A 21223-nucleotide genomic window follows, 5' to 3' on the forward strand; every position below is an offset into this window, starting at 1 on the left:
TATCCAGCCTGCTGTAGTTTCTAGGATCATCATCTGAAGCTTTATAATGACAGTTTGAGTTCGACAAGTCGAGATTCTGTTTAGCTGCCGAAGCTCATTATTTAGTGAGAGTCACATACAGGGTCTTATTCTGTAGTTATCACATGATTTACAGTCATGAGACATCTCATGCTGCCACCAAATCACATGCACAAGCAAACACACGCACACAATCCCAAACAAACAAGCACACAACCTAATCGTCAGAGGAATCTGGCTACACAGCTGGAGCATGACTGAAACCTGTATAATAAGATTTGGGAGGAAGAATATTTGTTGTTTTTTGTTTTTCCAAATATGAAAGTGGAATTCATGAATAAAAGGAAAATTGTGAGTTTCATAGGTGAATGGATATTTACTATAATTGAGCTCTGATGGACTAATTGTAAACATCTGGCAAAGCTGAGCAAGATATCATTAACGTACTGTACCATTTTCAGGTTTTCATAATTTAGACTGTTGGAAAATATATGCTTTTCAAAAGAGATCCTTGAAACTGACAGAAAACAGTCAGTAAGTCATAATGAGCGAACACATTTTCCTCGTCGGTCTCAACTAAACGAGTTTGATGAAAAAGTCATTTTGGTCCATTTATCATGAAATTTACACACAATGTAAAAAGCAACCTTTCAAATTATGTAAAAAAACTGAAAAAAAAAAAACAAATAAAAATGGAGATACAAGGTTTTGTTTTGACCACACACACACACACACACACACACACACAAACATGTTAATATTTACTGTGCTGGTATGAGTGGATCAGACAGCAGTGTTACTGGAGTTTTTAAACACCACAAGGAGCAATACAATCAATCAGGACTCAAAGTGACAAAAACTCTTTAGTCTCTTTAATTCTAAAGGATATAGAGAGGCTGGAAAATGGTTGTGTGAAAGTAAATGACATGTTTTGGTAGACAGCCCCACACAAACATCTTAAGTAAATCACACGGGCCCTTTAATGTGCGCCCGAATATCACTCCCTAGCAGAAGACACACAATATTAGCGATATTGATATAATACTGTAACCTAAACTAGGTTTTAATAGATTTAAACAATACATAATTTATACATTGCTTTACATTCATATTGTTTTCTTCAGTTTGTGTATCTTTACGTTAGATTTAAGTTAAGTAAACAATAAAAATATGAATACACTGCTCTGCATTTCCTTTGTTTTCTTCTGTTTCTGTATCTTCGTCCTCTGTCGCTGTGCGAGGGGCAGTGCAGTCCCAGCACAGAGAGGACGCAGAGGACCCGCTCAGCAGGACGCTCACTGTGAAGTTTTCACAGCAACACTCCGGATCAGATTTCTCGTTTGTGGAGTGTTAGGATATATTTATAAAATCTTGATATGCTAGGAAATCCCTCACGTTCCTGGCTAGCGAGAAATCTCTGTTTTGGCAGCAGACGATGGGCCGGTAACCTGAGAGAGAGAGAGAGAGAGAGAGAGAGAGAGAGACAGAGAGAGACAGAGAGAGAGAGAGCGATCTCAACCAAGCCCAAGCTCATATTAACCCTTGACGTGCAGAGAGCAGCCAATCAGAGCGTTCCCTAGACCGCTCCAGCCAATCAGAGCACAGCCTCTGCAAGGTGCATACTTTGCATCGTTAAACATTTTCGTTAGCTTAACCAGCTTAAGGTGGATTTTGAAGACATATCCATCGCTCTTTGCGATAAACGCGTGTGGGTGTTCTTTATTATACCAATTTCGCCTCCTTGCTGGCTGTGGTCTGGAAAGTAGGTCATATTAGCGCGAAGGGCGTCGTGTGAGAGCCTGTAACCCCCCCGGGCGGCCGAGCTGAGATGAGTTAGCGATGAGGAGCCGTAGCTCTGCTGCACAGCCACTTTGTTTTTGTTGACGTCGTCAGCGGCAGCGGTGGAAGGAGTCGACACGGATTTCATGCGCGTTTAACAAATTTGATACTCCGAATAAACGACAACAATGGGGCAGCTACGGCACTTTATTTTAGTTCTTCTGTTTCCCGTGGCTTTGAGTTTAGATTTTATAAAGTCTGGGGCATCACGTAACGTCTTATTGGAGAAAAGTCGCATCCAACCTGCAGCTGATGTTCAGCACAACGTTAAAAAAAGAAGCACAGACCAAGGAGGAGACACTTGTAAAGCTCTGCAGGGATACGACTCCAAATTGTCCAGCAACACACACAGCGTAAGTTCTCCACTTCGTCTGACCCGGTTTGTATCGACCTTACACTCAGGCTCCTTACGGTAGTGCAGTAGCTCAGAGACTACAGAGACGGTGGATCGGCCGTGTTTGCATGGCGCTGCTGTGTAATGAAAATGCTCGAGTGAATGTGCGCCAGAAGCCCTTTTAGTGGCCTGACTCCGAGCCCGGATTCAGCAGTTTGTCTCGTTGTTTGGGCTGCCTAGTTCCTGTCCTCCATAAATGTATTTTGGTTTTCTTTTTACGGTTCTGAACTGAAAGATGTTTTTTTAATACATTTAATCACCCTTAAGCTGAAACTGGTAATATCTGGTTAATGGTTATGAGATTGTAAGAAGAAAGTGACCATTCAGATGATTTTATGGCACACTGGGCTTGTAACAGTTCAGTAGGCCCATTGTATCACCATTGTGAGCCATGCAGGACCATTTTTAGACATTTTTCTATAGGTCTTGAGTCAGTGGTGAAAGAGCTTTAAAACAGAGCATTTTGAAAGTGTGCGTTTGTTTCCTTTTGCCTCACCATTTCATTACGGAAGCATGAACTACACATGAAGATGAAGTTTGGCATTGCAACTTTCAGTTCATGTGACTCGCCCTCTTCTCGCCCAACCTGTACTGCAGGTCTTCAAAACCTGCTTATCCATTTCTGAGGGTCCAGTCTGACCTAGATTATGCATTCATGAGACGCAGTGGTTACAATTCCCCAGCACGGTCACCGTCCAAATCCAGTAGGACCTGTATCGTCCACTGTATCGGTCCTAAGAGCAGCACAGATATCAGCCACTGATGCTCCAGTGCTTGTTATGTAATCTTTGATCAAATTGAGACTGCTGGGGAAACTTGATGGGATTTGAGGATTCAGGTCCTGACCTCACAGGAGGAAGTGCAGCCTAGAACGGGAAAGTCAGTGTATTTTAGTGTCATCTTAATGTGGACACTTTTAGTATTTTAACCTGTAAAGTCCTACTCTGATCTAGTACTGTAAAACTGCAGGAGCATGTGACACATGCAGTCATATACAAACGTTTGGATGACCCTGGTGCAGTGACAGGTTCAGATGATTTTCTGAAGAGTTTAATGCCCCCCAAAAAAGGCCCCTCACAGAAAATGATTGGGTGAAATGCTCATGAATATACTGCCTGACGTGTGAAGCATTATTTAATGAAAAAGTTTAAGTTTTGGCTTAAAATGTATTAAATGTAAAATGTATTTTTTTCACTGGTTGTTTTGGATAGTAAAATAGTGGTTATATTTACACTGTAGACATGGTTCCTCTGCTTCCTGTCACCACCACCACTGTAAGGACATTAGAGATAGTATGTTTCTCTGTAATTCACTGTTTGATGTTAAAATAACTCTGAATGACTGCTTACGTCTCATTTCAACATTCCCATTTAAGGATTGTTTTTATCATGATTTAGCATCAAATGTATGAAACAATAGTTGCACAAACCTCTTTTGTACTGTGGATTATTAATCATTAGAATCATTAATTAATAAAGATGATCTGCCCTGCTTAGTCTCTGTGTACTCCTTTATAATAATCTCTGTTTTAATACATTGCACTCGGCAAGTCTGACACATCTTCTCAAAGTCAGAATAGCTAATGGTTTCTGTTCTTGCTTGCAGTACGTCTTTAATGATCTTAGTGGATCTGTGTCTCTGGCTTGGATTGGAGATGGAACAGGGGTGAGTGTTAAATGTGTTATACCACTGTTGTTACACTAATATATCTTTTTAAGTTCATTGGTATCAGCTGATAATTGCTTAAAATCATGAGATCAGTGTTAGTTTTCTTACTGCTGGTGTGATGAGGCTTTACTTAACCATCTTTATTACATACAAGGGTTATTATTCAGTGACTACAGAGATTTCAATGCAAACTATTCTTATGTTATAGAAGTGTGTAATAAAACTTTGGTCCCACCAGTGGGCCCTGGCCATTAAGAGGTTATCCTCTGTTCAGTAGTCACTGCTCAGAACCTGTTTTTTATGCAGCTGGGTCTCAGAGACAGTTACACTTTCATCTTAATAGAAACTCTGCTAACCATGATTTAGTTATTCAATTATTGTTAATTTTTCTGTTTAGGTGAGCTCAGATGGTATTGGCATGGTCATATGCAGATTTAGAGATAAAGTAAAATTGACTGGGATTGGCCAAGAATTTTCATTGTGGCACATTGCTGAGTGAGAACTGGATTGAGCTTTGTTTTCCATGCTGTGTTTTTTCCATGTGTTCTGCTTAAGAGTTCTAGAAAGCTAAATTGTTTTCTTCATGGAACATACTTTAATAATAAGGACGTTTTAGCGCAGAGAAACTCAAGAAGTACGAAACAGATAGAAACTTAAACCTATAGGACTTTGTACGAAGGTCATATGTTTGGTAATGTTTTTAGGTTTCAAGTCTCTACCAAATAATTTGAGAAACTTTATGAAATAAGTGTATTTAAAATACTGTTTATGCCTCACTACATTTTTATTCTATACATATATCATGTAGGCCGTCTTCATCAAAAGAGGTCATGAATGAGAATGACAATGTATTTTGACTCAGAAATCTCAGTATTTTGCCATGACAGTTAGCTTAGAGTGCGGACTATGACTGGGGTTTCACATATTGAGTGTAAATATGTAGAAGGAAAACCTTGGACAGGAGTTTTGGTGATGTCCACTGTGCATGAGGAGGTGGGCCTCTCTTGTTGGTCTAGTAGGGGATTGTAGTCCTTGGCAGTGTAAATGATGTTTATGCTTGATGCTGAAGTGTTTCCTTTCTTTTCCCAGGTTCTTCTGGCCCTGACTACATTTCAGGTGCCTTTATTCATGCTCAAATTTGGCCAGTCCAGACTTTATAGGAGGTAAGCTGCAGTTGAATTTGGTCTTGTGTGTCCATCGTTACGAATATTTTTGGTTGATAACCATTTAATGACTGATTTTTCTTATATTTTGTTCTTTTGTTCAATGTGTTTTCTGTTATTACCTCTTTCTCTTTTACATACCTCTTCCTTTTCTTTTCCTGCATCAGCGAGGACTATGGAAAGACATTTGATGATGTCACATCTCTTATCAATAACACATTTATCAGTACTTACTTTGGGATCGCCATTGGCCCTGAGCAATCCGGGAAGGTGAGAGGTTGCTCTAATAATGTCCAATGTCCAGTAACTGATCTGGACTATTTAAAGATTAATTAACACCAACCATTCATCAAATATTCATTTCTTTTGACACTAGACACTATACATGCAGGGAGCTTTAATAACTTCCACTGTGCTAAAAAAGTTGAGACAAAAACATGCCAGAAGATTTGTAGCATTGCTATTAACAGTTGGTATTCTGTGGATTGTCTAGGTATGATATGTTTTCTTCACTGCTGTGTATGTCTTTTCTCATTTTTCTTCTAGGTGATTCTTGCAGGAGATCTGTATGGAAATAGTGGCTATAGAATTTTCCTCTCCAAAGACTTCGGAAAGAGCTTCACTCATTCAGACCTTCCTTTCAGCCCACAGATGCAAATCATGTACAATCCTCAAAACTCCAACGTACTTGTGGCTGTCAGCACCAAGGTGAGAGAGAGAAAGCACGATAAACAGTGTTTTACTGTTTTACTGTTCAGTGTTTATAGTGTGTATATACCTGTTCCTTTTTTATTGAGTGTATTTGGAGTTTGGACTTTGCTCTTATCTGATTCATAATTCACAATATCCACTATAATGTATAAAACCAGGTGCTTGTTTAAGTATCACTGTGTGAAATTGTGGCTGCCAAACATGTGATCAGTGTATTGGTGATGGGCCTAAACAAACATGAACAAAGCATAAACAAAGCAGAATAAAAAACTGATAAAGCTTGGTAGAAGTTTAGACTTTTACTTCTGTGATTAGTGTTTCCTGTTCTTGCTATTTGTGAGCTCTAGTGTATCAACATGTTCTCTTTATCTTTTGCATTACTTCAGAATGACCTCTGGATTTCTGAGAACTTTGGTGAAACATGGAGGAACATCCATGACACTGTGTGTGTGGTGAAATGGTAAGAGGCTACTGACCTATTCATTTACAGCAATAAACACTCCAATATGGCTGCCATAGCACCAAGGTGATACCTTCTGCTGAGTCATCTTGTGCACCTTCCAGCTCAGCACAGCCTTGCGAAGTCTCAGGAAGCTCTGTATCACTTTCACGAAATTGGTTCATGTCTATTCAGAAAGTTTTAACAGCAATCTCTCTAAATCCCTATACGGTTAGAATAGTTTACCCTGGGTAAAAAGTGGGGTAAAGGCATTTTACCATAGGATGTCTGGAATGTTTATGACCAATTTAAGTCTGACAAAACTTACAGAGCTAAGCAGTTTCATATTCCATTGGCATAGCTGGCTGGGAGTGTTGGACTAAGTAATGTTCATCAGTTGTGCTCCTTTGAAAATTAGAGCCACCCCCTGAAAGTTCTCAGACTGGTTTGTTAAGCTTTTGTTAAGTTGTGTTTAATTGTGTTTATGCCTTGTTTTTGCATTTACACTAGCTAGATGTCTAATTTAACTAGAGATGGGACTCTCCAGAGTGCCAGTATTCAAATACTGAAGTCACTATTCAGGAACCCTGCGCTTCCGCAAATGAAAGATAGAGGAACATACAGACTAATAATTCAACAAAGTGCCACTTTTATGTTTCAGTGGGACTGTAAAATGTAACGGTTTTGCTTGTGTTTGTGAGGATGCACTTAATTTTACGTATTCAAAACGAGGGCCTAAATGTGAGTGCATTGCAAAAGATGAATTTTCAAGGATGTGATTGGGGAGGCCCATGTAACACGGTTTTACTTCTTATTGCTACTGTAGCTCATGTTAGCCTGATCCAGAAGCAGTGCTGCAGCTATTGATTGTTTTAGTAATTAAGTATTCTGTTCGATTGTTCCTTCAATTAATCGAGTAATCGGATAAGAAATACTTTCTCTTTGTTAAAGAGCAATAATAAGCAAAATAGAAAGTAAGGCATGAGTTTTTCCTTCCTAGAAAAACCAACATTTCTATTGCTTAAATTGCATACACAAATCTTATCTGTTCAATCTATACCCATTTAGTTTATTTAAGTGCCACATTTCTATCTGAGTTTTTAAGAAAATGTTGTCTGAAATGCAAACATAAACAAATTAAAATGAATAAATTTCACATTACTTTAAAAAAGTTATGCATACAACCTAAAACTAGGACATTATTGTTGTTGTTGTTTTTGTTATTATTATTAGGTCTAAATATCATACTGTAAGTTCATAAGATTGCCTTATGCACATTTATTTACTATGTTGAAGGGTTGCCATACACTTGCTCATCATACTCATTACAATCAAACAGAACTGAATATACCTGCTGTATTGGTTTGGTGAATTTTAAGCTGCAATTACTGCTTATACCTGATATTTTGCTTACTAGTATGTGTGCATGTTCGTGTGTGTGTGTGTGTGTGTGTGTGTGTGTGTGTGTGTGTGTGTGTGAGATGATCATAGTAATACGACTGAAGCTCAGGCTTTAAGAAATTGACTGTAGCGTTTTATTTTCTGTGGTTATGTTCTTGAGTACATCTTAACTTAGGGACAACATAACTAGCTGCCAAATTGATTTAGGTTCTTAACTAGACTGACTCATGTTGATTTATGCTAAATGCTAATGTTAACGTTATCGTGTGTTGAGTCTGCTCTGTGGGTGCTTTCTGCTGAGCTGCTGAAGCATTAATGTTGTGCTGGTTAGTTTCATTTTACAGTAGACACGCTGTCTTCTGGTCGTCCCTCGCTAGTTTCTCTCTCTTTCTCGATTTTGCAATCCGTCAAATCACATCTTCTTCACGTCACTATTTCACTACATCACTATGTCAATATTTTACACTGTGTTCCATTTGTCTTGAAGTGTAACTGTGCCATGTGCGTGTTAACTGGGCCCCAATGTTGGCCGTGAGACCTGGCAGGAAGGTGGGGCCTGAACCCCAAGCGAGGATGAAACCCCGCTAGGTAGAAACCCCACGAGGATGTTGGAGAGAGAGGGAGAACCCATGAGGATGTGGTTGACAATGTGTGAGTTCCAAGCCCTGCCTCCTCCTTTGATGTGTCTGCGCCCAGTGCTTGGGTTACAGTACCACTGCAGCACTTCCTGTGCTACCCAGGGCTCAGGAGTAATGCTGGAAGCAGGGTTAACAGTTGCAGCAACCATGTTAACTGTATTTTCCTTCACCAAACAAAGCACAACCAAACTAAAGCTGGCCACTTTTCAGTGGCTTCAAAGCTAGACTTCTCATTCCTTTTCTCCAGAAACAAGGATCTCAGCTCGTCAGCCGGTTGCTGCTGCTCTTCATCCCTCTTCCTCTCACTCTGTTCTCTCTCTGCTCTTTTAAATGCACTCATGTACCTCTTCCTGAGCAGAAAGGGACAAAGAGCTTGTTGCTTTGCCCCCTGTCATTGCCCCTGCGTCCCAGCTCGGTCACTTGGATTGAACGTGAGGTGTAGTCCAGCGTCCTCGCTGTTGAACAGGAGGCGGGTCTCTGGACTCATGTGCCGTCCACCACTTTCTAGCAGTTCTCTTTCTCTCCCCGCCATCCTTGCGGGGTTTTGTCTTTGTGCCCCACCTTCCTCCCGGCTCTCACAGCCGTTATCAGGGCCTGGGGGTTGGGCGCATAGCACAGTAACTTATTTATAAAAAGGTAACTTATCTTGGAAAGGAGGCACATTAAAACCTTCAAAGAAATGTGGCTGCGCAATTAATATTTGACTAAAGTAAAGTGACTTCACTGCTCAGTTTTAGTTTCGCTTATGTGTGGAACAAAAGGACTGCGGTAGGATTTTTTTACAGTAGGTTTACTCTGTGTGTGAGTGTGTATGTGTACACATCAGCGCTGAAGGTGTTAAGCAGGAAAAAACAATCTTGCCACCACTGTAACCAGCTCAGACTGTTTCACCTGACCTTGACTAGATCACCTGGTTTCTTGGAAAGTGGCTCGCACTCTGGTAGTCAGCTCTGGGTGACAGATACAAAGAACTGAAGAGAGCAAGTTGACACCCTGGTGTGTGAAAAGGCTCACGTGACTTTCCTGCTATTCAGTGCTAAGACATCAGCTTGAGTTACCATGCTTCCTCCACGTTAACTGAGTCCAGTGGTGCATGCGAAGATGACTATTAGAGACAGTGTTGCAGAAGCAAATCTGAGAAATACGATTACACTCCATCAGAAAAGTTTAAGCTAGAGCAAAACTGCTACAAAGAAAAAAGTCTTTTGTTTTGCAAATGGCTTAATGATTGAACTACTTTGAATGAATTATGAAGAAACATAGTATTGTTAGTGTTTATGGCCCTGGAATGCCCTTGCTTTAAAACTTGCCTTAAAAATGAAGATCTTGTTACTTAGCTGGTGAGTGTTGGAACAGACTAAACTGCACAGTTAGGAAACAGTGAACTGAATGTAATCTACATCTACACAATGAAGCTGCCTAGTTTGCAGAATGCCTTGCCTAACAGATGGTGCACAGTAGTTTCACCCCTAAATAAAAGCTAAAACTTTAAGCTTTAAAGTGTACAGTCGAATGCAAAATTTCACTCCTGATCAAATGACACAAAATGAAAATAAGTTAAGAGAAAACACTTCTGCACATTTTAATGATTGATGATTACAGTTTATTTGCTAAATTTGATTAAGGGTGTTCAACTGTTTGATGTACACTGCTCATAGGCCCATATCATGGAAAATCTTGTTTTTGTTTTGTAATAAATGTGTGTGATGTAGTATGTAAACACTGTTAAAATGCCATTCACTTCCCAGTGTGTATATGGATACTGTTCTGCATTTTGAATTCAATGTAATGTCATGAAAAAACAAATCATCTTGCACATCATTGCATTCTGTTTTTAATTATACTTTGCAGAGTGTAAATTAAAAGCAGATTGCAGTGAAGGGCAAATCATGTAAATCCTGTATTGAAGAGCTTGAAGACGATATATCAAATGTTGAAACAGAAATTTTATTGCCTTTTTGAAAACTGTGGCCATTTTGAATTTGAAACCGGGAACATATTTTAAAAATAGGAAAGGGGCAACAAAAGACTGGTAAAGTTGTGTAATGCTAAAACACCTGGTGGAACATCACACAACTAATTAGGTTAATGGGAAGAAAGTCAGTAAAATTGGATAGAAAAAGAGAGGCTGCTTGGGCAACAATTCAAGAAGAACTGAGGTGAAGTGCAAAAGTGTCCTGTGGTCCGATGTTTAAAATTTGAAATTCTTTTTGGAAATCAGGAACACTGCATCCCCTGGGTGTACAGTTCAAGAGCCAGCATCTGTGATGGTTTGGGGTTGCATTAGTGCGCATGGCATGAATGACTTGCACATCTGGGAAATTAGTGCGCATGGCATGAATGACTTGCACATCTGGGAAGGCACCATTAATGCAATATATACAGGCTATGGAGCAACACATATTGTAACATCTTTTTCAGAGAAAGCCTTACTGTAAGACCATGCCAAACTGGCAATTCTGAATAGATAACAACAGCATAGTTCGTAGTAAAAGAGTTCAGACCTGTCCCTCAAACATTTGGCACGTTAAAAATGTTTAAATATGATACAATAGAGCCAAAACTGTTGAGCAGCTGATCTCCTGTGTCAAGCAAGAATGGGAACTTTAACTTTAAATTTAACTTTTAAAACTACAGCAGTTGGTCTCTTTAGTTCCCAAATGCTTACAGAGTGTTGTTAAATAAGAGGTGATGCAGCACAGTGATAAACATGTCCCTGTCCCAACCTTTTTGAAATGTGTTGCTGGCATCAAATTCAAAATGGGCAGCTTCAAAAAGCAACAAAATTTCTCAGTTTCAACAACTTTTTTGGAAGCAAGCTTTTTTTAGTTACTTAACATGTCTAATCACCAGCACATGCATTTTGACTAAACAAAATAACCTTTTCCCATTACCCACAACTAAATTATGTGTCTAACATCAGTCATTTTGCTATGTGCTTTATCACAGGGGAAGAGACAATACCCTCTTCTTCTCCACAAACCGGAATGGCTCCTGCTGTGAGTAATTTTTATTACACCAGTGTTGACCTAAAGGGTGGTGTGATGGGAATGAGTGCCATTGTCTTCCTTGTTGGAATATGTTGTGTGTGCTTAGTTATTCCAGTTATCAGGCCAATGCATTGATTAGTGTTGAGCTATCTTAACTTTACAGCCAGGTATCAAATTGTGTGTGTGTGTGTGTGTGTGTATACCTCAAAACGCGATCAGGAAGTAATATTTCTCTTAATGTTTCTCACTTTATTTTTCTGTTTTTCAGATGACAGAGGCGCTCTTACTTTGAGGAAGACAGTAGACAATGGTCTCACATTTAAGACAATCGCTGAGAAGATTTACTCCTTTGGGATCGGTGGCCGTTTTTTGTTTGCATCTGTTATGATGGGAACGGTAAGCATTCTGCCGATCATGATGTTATATAGATGTGATAAGATAGTGTGTGTATGTGGGTGTTTGTATATTGCACTGTATGTATAATGTGTTGAAATCAGGGCTGTTATGTGGTTTGTATTTGAGTAAATGTGTGCTGGGCCTAACAGTATATGTCTCTCTCAGGGTGTGATGCGAATGATCCATGTGTCTGTGGATCAGGGTGAGGAGTGGAACATGGCACAGCTTCCGCCAGTAGGACATGAGCAGTTCTACTCAATATTGGCAGCTAATGATGACGTGGTCTTTATGCATGTGGATGAACCAGGCGGTAAGTTTATCATGTATAACCTTATATTATCTCTGAACAGGCACATCTAATTGTACTCTTCAGACACCATAAAATTAAGCATGCACTGATACTGGACCAATATTTTTCAAGCACTTACCTGCCAACACAGATATTGGATATATCTAAGCATCTGTCATATATTTTTTTAAGTGAATATCTGTTGAAACCCATATATATCTGATATCATTGTGCACCGCTACATAAAATATTCAAGTATTTGCTTTCCTATTGTAAGGTAAATGGTAACTTACCAATTCAGTTAACTGAATCTAATACTAACAGCACTGTATGTTTTTGACAATACACCATCTGCATTTTCCTTTGTTATGCATTTTAAAGTCTATATATCATCTCTCTGTCTTCAGACACTGGCTTTGGCACCATCTATGTGTCAGATGACAGGGGCATGGTGTACTCCAAGTCTCTGGAGCACCACCTGTACACAGCCACAGGAGGTGACAATGATTTCACCAATGTTACTTCACTCAGAGGAGTCTTCATGACCAGCGTGCTATCCGAGGGTAAGGCTACTTGCTATACAAGATGGACGACTGATATATGTTAAACATTCTGTTTTCTTTCTTTAATAGTAGAATCTTTAAAAGTTTCAGTCCTAGAAAACCTATGCACAATGCATTGTTGTGCTGTGATTGTTCAGCACAGAGCTACTATCTCAGATCCTACCTGAACTCAGTTATTGACTGAGCTTGCCAATGATCAGCTGATTATATTGGCATTCTTTGGAATTTTCCCAATGTAGATGGCTCCGTGCAGACTGTGGTGTCATTCGACCAAGGAGGAGAGTGGGTGCCCCTGAAGAAACCAGAGAACAGCAAGTGTGATTCAACAGCTAAAGATAAAGATGCGGTGAGGGCCAGTATGAGGGAATTCGAAATTGTGTGTCAATCACTGTTAAAATAAGAAAAAAAAAGTCACTTTAGAGCCCCCAAGTTTTTTCATGCCAGGACCTACATGTAAAAGTAGCATTTGTCTTGCGACCCACAATGAATATTTTCAGTCCACTTTCACTCAGTATTACTGTTCAGCAAATTACAAATTTATGTAAATGTACATTATTGCATACATAATGAAATTTTAATCAAAATATTAGAACACTGACAAAGAAGTTATTTGTTCTATATTTAAATGTGATCCAGTGAGCTCTTACCTTTCATATGAACAGATTTATTAATATCATTAATTAGGTTTAGTTGGACACACATATCTTATTGAAATTGGTTGTGATCCATGTTGTCAGCTAGATTATCACTCTGATTGTCACTGATTAATTCGGCTCAAGCAGGCTTTTTTTGAGCCAATGCAACATGGTAGCAAAGGGGAGCATATTTGAAGTACTTTGTACATGCTTCTAGTGACATGTTGCTTATGACAGAAAGCAAAAAAAGACCCAAAGCTTTAATGTGACAACAGTGTGCTCCTACCATTTTCATTCGCAGAGCACTTTATATATGCTTGCTGCCTGTGGCATATGACTATATGCAAGCATGAGTGGTAAAAGTATATTGATACACGTCGATGCAGCTTCCTTGTGACCCAATACAAGCGCAAAGTTTCAAAAACATCAGCTTCACAGTACTATGGAAAGATGTGACTGTGTTATCTCTGTGTTGATTGTTTTGAAAGTGTACTTTTTGGTTTGATTTTGCTTTTGAATTTCCATTATGCCTGATATGTGTATTAATCTGTTGTTTGTTTACTCCATGCAGTGTAGTCTACATATCCATGCATCCTACAGTATCTCCATGAAGGTGAATGTGCCAGTGCTGCCTCTGAGTGAGCCCAATGCTGTGGGACTGATAATTGCTCACGGTACTATCCAGAGTTAACATGCTCTGTCTCTCTTTCACAGGCACACACTCACATAAGCACATAGACAATTCTTGATAAACTGCACATGTTTAAAGTCTCACCACCTCTTATGCAAACAGTGTCAGCAGACATTGATGTAGGTGAGCTGCTACTGTTTTACAAGCCAAATTCTGCACCCGGGATCACGTCCATCCTGTCAGTTGTTCTTGCTAAGTCTAACACAGAAATGGATAGGTAGTATCAACACGTAATAAGTCTAAATAGTGTTTGAGCTCTGCTTACAAAATAGACTAGCTTATCTCTGGTCAGCTTACCCTGTATTTACAAATGGCAGTTTATCTGTAAAAAACGTTCAAGAAAAGACCGTCTCATTCATCCTTACAATGATAGATATGTTGACACTCTAACATAAACAATGAGTAGCCTGCTTGTGCCTCTTGATAAATCTCGAGTGTTTTTCTTGACTCCTCACTCCACTCTCCCTTGAGTTAATCCCCTGCATGAGTGGACTTCTTTTGGAGGGAGCCTCCAGATATCATTGTGCTACTACCCTCTGTTTTCAGCGCTCACATGGGGTTTCGCTCATCTGCAGGTTCTTAAGAAGTCTTAAAATGGTCTAAAATTACATTTTACAAATAAAGGCCTTAATAAGAATTAAACTGTCTCACTGTCACACACATTGAATAGTGCAGGGGTACTCATTAAGCACATGCACAATATTTACCACTGTGCATATTAATCATGACAGTAGAGTACTGTAGTACAAGTACACTGCCAATAGGTGTTTGTATTAGTTTCTTTGGCCTCAATACTCCTCTTCCATTCACAGGTAGCGTGGGTGATGCCATCTCAGTATTGACTCCAGACGTGTATGTCTCTGATGACGGTGGATACACTTGGTTGCGTGCACTTGAGGGCCCCCATCACTATGCCATCCTGGACTCAGGAGGCCTGCTGGTTGCTGTGGAGCACAAACCCAATATGCCCATCTCTCAGGTCAAGTGAGTGCACTTGATTTTTAAGTGGCTGTTTGGCTGAAGAGCCACTGTTTAATATTAGTTGTAGGTGTGAGAGTAGGTCAGTCAAAAGCTCAAGTACTTAAATGTTACCTTGTTTATTAGGTTTTCCACAGATGAGGGCCAGTGCTGGCATGTGTACAACTTCACTAAAGAGCCTCTCTACTTCACTGGGCTTGCCTCAGAGCCAGGGGCCCGCTCCATGAACGTCAGCATCTGGGGCTACAGAGAAGATCTGTTCACACAGTACTGGGTCTCTGTCACCATTGACTTCAGAGAGCTCCTTACTCGTGACTGTGAGTGTCATTTGTAGGTGTTTTTTTTTTACTGTGGTCATAATGCATACAGAGTTGTGGGTGCCGATCCATGTTGAATTACATACTTACAAAATAGCTGGGTGTAAAGTCTGTGAATATTACATTGCAACAGCTTTCAAAAATAATTTTAACTTGAACTGCCTTGATATAAATTTTAAGGGAGCATGTCTCCTTAATATTAATGATTTATGTGAATCTCACAGTATAAAGTTAAAGGCACTGTCCTATTTGTCTTTTTAGGTGGTGATGAAGACTATGTGCCATGGCTGGCACATTCAAATGACATCAGTGACCCTAACGATGGCTGCATGCTTGGTTATAAGGAGCACTTTCTGCGACTGAAGAAGGACTCTGTGTGCTGGAATGGGCGAGATTACATCATCAGCAAGCAGCCCACACCATGCCCCTGCACGCTGGATGACTTCCTGTGGTCAGTATTCATACTGGTATTGGAAAATTCAGTATGTAAAACTGCATAACATGTTTTGCTGCATTGTTAGTCTTAGCAGCCACAACCACATGATAGTTGAAAAAACCCTGCTCACTTCCTGTAGATAAAAGAACTCAACAAAGATAATAGTTTTATCAGTTTAGCTTCCTAAATTATTTGGGCCAAATTTTTTCATTGCAATTTTATGAACAATATCATAACTATAATTTGAATTGCAATTATTTTCTGTAAGTTGAGGTCCAGGCCTGGTTGTTTTTTTCCGCTGCGAAAACCAGCACATCCTCTTCCGCCACATTCTGGCTTAACACATCGTGTGCCAGAATGGCAGTTGGTAGAAGGTGTGTTATGTTCACAGCATAGTTGTTTGTTTCTGATTGCTCTTATCTCTAGGTGTTTCAAGCTCACTGTTATTAGGTTAAATTTTCCCAATTGATTATGTAGGCTAAAATAAAAATTGCACTCTTTCAGATTGTAATTTTTTTATATCATTAGTCTCTCAATTCTACGTAGAAGTGATTTAAAATATCTTTATCCATCTTTCTCTGGCTTAGTGACTTTGGATACTACCGAAAAGAAAACAGCTCAGAGTGTGTGGAACAAGCTGAGCTCAGAGGCCACGATCTAGAAATCTGCATTCATGGCAAGAAAGAACACCTACAGACCAGTGGGTAATAAACTAATAATAAATAATATATGATAGCTGCTCAATTCACTGCATTATCTAAAGGAAATGTACTGAAAGAGCACAGTGTCTTCCTTTGTCTCAGGTAAATAGGGGAAGTTATATAGTCTATGAAGGTGGTGAGCATAATGCAATAAAATCTGTTTCCTATCCTCAGGTATCGTAAGATTCCAGGAGATAAGTGTGAAGGAGGCAAAGAACCTCAAAGAAAAGTCATTGATGTGAGATCAAAATGTGTTAGCAATCTACTGGAACCAGAGCTGCAGGTGAGAATGCCATAACAGTGTTACCCATCAGGAATGTGACTGAGTGGGTGGGTGAGTGAATGTGTTTATGAATAAAGGAAAGCAGCAATAAATGTATCACTTAATGAGACACTGGAAACTAATGCAATAAAGTTTATTTGATGTAAATGTTTTCCCTTTTTTTTTCCCTGTTAGAAGCAGGACGAGACGAAACACTCACACTCTGCCCCTGTTATTGTGACAGTCGTAGCCATCCTACTCATCAGCTGTATAGCTGGTGTTCTTTTTGTGAAGAAGTACATCTGTGGAGGAAGGCGAGTTATTTCTCTTCAAAAAAAATATGCTCTGGTATAATTGTGGATACTTTATTAGTAAATCCCTGCATAAAATGCATATAGTCTATTCTAATCACGCCGTCAGTCTGTCTATCTGTATGATTGTCTGTTCGTCCATCCACAGATTTCATTATAATGAAAAACCAGAAAAACATTTTCGTTTTATCAACTGCATCAAAAGATAACAGTATTTAACATTGTGAACAGATTATACCCACTTTTAATGACTTCAGAATCATTTTCAAGATCATTCGGCCACTGCAAGATTTGAGATATTAATATCTTCTTTGTTTTAAAAAAACAAACAAATGGTCACAACTTCTGTCTGTCCTTCTCGTCCTGGTCCCTAATAATGTGCGCAGTAAATTAAAAGCAAATGTATTTCAAGCCCAGTTTGGATGGGGTCTAGGAGTAATTTTCTCGTATACAGATGCTGCTTGATGTTTTTATTTCTATATGGATTAATCATGTCTGTCTACTCCCCTATGAAAATTACCTTTCCACTGAACTCAGTGGTGGTGTGATAATTTTAGTCCCGTCCTGATATACTTATCTTTTTGATGGCTACTGCTTGCCGTATTTAGTCTCCTACTGTGTGTATCCATTTCGAACACTTCCTGAATTACAAAACGACAGATGCTTTGGAGATACTTGGTCTTAGACCAAGTGTTAGAACTTCTCGATCCTCTTTACACTGGGAGAGCATATGGGGGGGGGCAAAGTCAATCAGTAAAGCGAGATCCCACAGGCTGATTAAATAGGCAGCCCCAGCTAAAGCATTACTTGTATTCACAATATTATCATATGGCCACATGTGATGCAAACGTAGGGAAATAAACTAAATAATAACTAAAACTTGCACAGTAATTTCATTGCTGTGAAATCAACAAACTCCTGATGAATGAATCCAATCTGAACGTGGTTGTAGAAGTATAGCCAAAAAGGGAGTAGTCTTGGTTTTACTCGTTGCTTTCAAAAAAACAAAAAAGATGAAATTTTGATAACTTGTTTTCTGTTTCCACCGTGATCCTATCTGGATTATGTGGTTAGTGATGATGATGGATGAATGTTTCCTGTTTCCCCACTGTTTGGGGGCCCTAGACCTGATTGATTACTTGTTTGGAGTAAATGTGTGTGAGGGTACTGTAATGGTCATTAAAAGAAGCTGCCTTTTCTATGTACTGCAGGTTCCTGGTGCATAGGTACTCGGTTCTGCAGCACAATGCAGAGGCTAATGGCATAGAAGGAATGGACGAAGCTCTGGATACAGATGTGGCTGGACATGCCAAGATCGGCTTCCATGATGATTCAGATGAGGTACAGTTAAGTGCACTAAGCTCAAATCATCACACATTAAGAACTGTCGCTAAAAATGGACTTGACTAACAATTTTCTAGTAATGGGGTAAGAACACTGCTAAGACCCATCCATGCAAAGCTGTTTCCAGGAAGCTCAGAACCATTATCTTCATCTTGAATTTTTCACATGTATGCAAAGCATTCCAAAAAACAATCTGAGTAAATGACACTGTTTTGTTTTGGTTTTTTTGTAGGACCTCCTGGAATAACAGCGATGATTCAGCACCAGCAGGAACAAGGGAGATCTCCATCTCCTTTTCCCTCAGGCATCTTTGCTGCGGTTTATGCTCCTGCTAGAAAGCACAACCAAGCCCCCAGGCTCTGCAATCCTTCAGAAACACTGCTTTAGTTCTTAATTCTCCCGTGGAGTGAAATGCAGTTACACTGTTCCCATTATAAAGGTATTTAATGAATGTAGATATAGATTAACTCGATCAACCAGATAATGCAGCGTGGCAGGCCAGTGTTTAAACAGCTACAGCTTAGAGAATGTCAATTCTTTCTTGCCTGGGGAGCTTAGATCTTATTGGTTTAATTGGAGAATACTTTGTTGGATGAAATTGCAGTGAGTTACTATTACGGCACTTATACAGAATCCCCCTCTTTTAGAAATGTACACAGTTCAAAATCACATCATGAATGGTTATTAACATTTGAAGCTAGCAGAGGGAAACCAATGAATCACATCACTGCAATATTAGATGGACAAATGAACTGTTCTGTGGCATTATATATTTTGACTACCCTATTGCCACACCCCTCTCTTGTTAAATATGATCATCAGAAAATTTTTTTTGCTTTTTTGTGATTGGAGGATCTTATTAAAGCAGCAATACCAAGTGTAGATACAGTGCATCTGCAGATATAGGCACCCACATAAACTATCCCATTTTTTTTTCTTAAAAGTGACAACCTGAAATCATGCTTCTGTGTTAGAATAATAGACAGTATGACAGTTTATGTGGCTGCATAGTTTGTGAACTGCCTTTGCATATGAAGTTAATTTATTTTACAGTGGAACCAACAGAAGTAAGAAAGGATATATAAAGAAAAGTAAAGCTGTTCTTGTATCTATAAATATCTATATATCCAGAGAAATTTTACTCTAATAATTTTATAGAAGGCAGTGATTTTTGTAAAGTTTTTGATGGTCAGCAGTTTTTGCACTGTGAAACATAAGGCAAGTATGTGAGGTTTCCTGCTGCCTTTGGAAAAGTTCTGTTGGAAATATTGTAATTACAACATTTCCAGTATTGCTTGAAGCACACAAGTAATATTTAACTTTTCAAGTGAGACTGTTCAGGCAAAACGTTTCAACTAAGAACTACAATCCCAGCGTGAGATGAGCTTAACTTGAATACGTGTGAGATCAGTGTTTGTAGATACGCGCCACTGTGTTTAACTAAAGTTAAGGAAAGAAACCCATGCAGTTTGCAGTTTCTATGTTTGACTATTCAAATGCAATAGAACACTTTACCTCTTTTTATAAGGATGTTCTAACTACCACTATTTTAGTTCTAGTTTAGTCAGTGTTGTTTTCATAGATTAAAGCAGGGGTTTTAATCCGGTCCTCAGGGGCCTCCAGTCAGTCCACATTTTTCAGATTTTGCAATTCTTCAGCACAATTAAGGATATTGCTTAATGCAGTCATAGCATAACACACAATAACCACAAAAAATACAGAAAATTTCAATCCTATTGCTGTTGAACCAATTCAGCATTGTTGGTAGACAAATTTAACTATGTACATGTTTTGATGGCTTTGAAATTTTGTTTACTGTAAGTGGGCATGTTCTTTTCGTGATGTTGAAAAATCTAATATTTGGTTTTGTGGTTTTATCCTGCTAGGAAAATCTGAAAATATGTAGCCTGAAGTTTTCATGTGGTCCTAAATTTTGCCACAGTCATCACCGGTCTTATCTGTGGGCATATGACAAAATGCCACCAGAAATGTTTTGAGAATCACTGGAGCAGCCATTTATGAGCAAGGCTCTGAAATACGATGGTCCTATGACTGTTCTGAGTACTTTGAGAATGTTGCCCGACCATCTACAGCATTTTGAGTGCCCAGAACTGGAACAGAATAAAACTGGACTGGCTGGCGGTCCCTGAGGTCTGGAATATAAACTTGTGGATTATAGTTCATATAGATTAAGATTACAAAGTTCTGTTACTTGCCCCTTTTTAGTTGTCATATAAAACTATCTAGACTACAAATGCCCAGAAACCCATTTATAAATCTGTTATACTCATTTTTTACTGTTAAATCCTACAACAATCAATTGTAATATATGGCAGTTATGCCTCAGTTGTTCAATTTGAATGGGTTTTATTTATTCTTTGAGAGAAGTAATCAGTAAAAAAATATTAATGTGTTCATTCAAGTGCCTACCATGAAGGTAAGGTGTGTGCCTTCAGAAAGAACCATAAAGTTCATCTTGTTAAATAATTAACAGAGAAGAAGCAGATATGTGTATCTAATTTCTTTGGAGATTACTTGGTAACCAGAGGTGTTGGAACTGTTTAAGTTGTCACTTGGTCTGCCTGATTGAATGTCTTTCAGTACAGGCCACGTGTAAAAATGGAAGGACTCCTATGGTGAAGTTCGATCTAGCCTGCTGCTTTGCAGATTTACAGCAATTTGAGATTTTGGCAATATGTTTAAACATATAAACTTTGATATCTTCTAGATCCCACAACAGTACTCCTGTGCATGCTAATTTAACAAATACATCATATCTTGTTTGGGGTGCACTGGGGATGCTGCTTGCAGCACAAGCTCAGACTAAAGGGGTTTTCTACTTGAAGTTTTCTGCTTTGAGAGCTGTCACTTTTCTTGGTGTTGAAAAATTACTGTATATAATAGTCATTCATGCAGGCTCTGTAAATATATACCTGCATCATCTTTGTACCAGCTGTTTTCACTCTGTATATTTGGGGAAAAAAAATCTGTTTGACAAATCAAAGTGTCCCCTTCTTTTTGGGTTTTTGGATTCATGTG

At 39.0% G+C, this 21223-nt stretch overlaps 1 protein-coding gene across 1 annotated transcript; it reads left to right on the top strand.

Moving 5' to 3' along the window:
- Positions 1 to 1645: 1645 nt before the first annotated feature.
- Positions 1646 to 21184, top strand: sort1b (sortilin 1b). Its single transcript, XM_017722008.2, has 20 exons — positions 1646 to 2210; positions 3857 to 3916; positions 5009 to 5082; positions 5250 to 5352; positions 5629 to 5790; positions 6180 to 6253; positions 11221 to 11270; positions 11530 to 11657; positions 11823 to 11967; positions 12354 to 12509; positions 12749 to 12855; positions 13716 to 13818; positions 14648 to 14819; positions 14940 to 15130; positions 15392 to 15581; positions 16154 to 16270; positions 16442 to 16550; positions 16725 to 16843; positions 18052 to 18181; positions 18417 to 21184. Exons 1-20 carry the CDS (start codon positions 1986 to 1988, stop codon positions 18429 to 18431), a joined length of 2430 nt encoding a protein of 809 aa, XP_017577497.1. The 5' UTR covers positions 1646 to 1985; the 3' UTR covers positions 18432 to 21184.
- Positions 21185 to 21223: the final 39 nt, after the last annotated feature.

Source organism: Pygocentrus nattereri, chromosome 28 (genome assembly GCF_015220715.1).
Source record: "Pygocentrus nattereri isolate fPygNat1 chromosome 28, fPygNat1.pri, whole genome shotgun sequence".
In the NCBI taxonomy this organism is placed as follows: domain Eukaryota; kingdom Metazoa; phylum Chordata; class Actinopteri; order Characiformes; family Serrasalmidae; genus Pygocentrus; species Pygocentrus nattereri.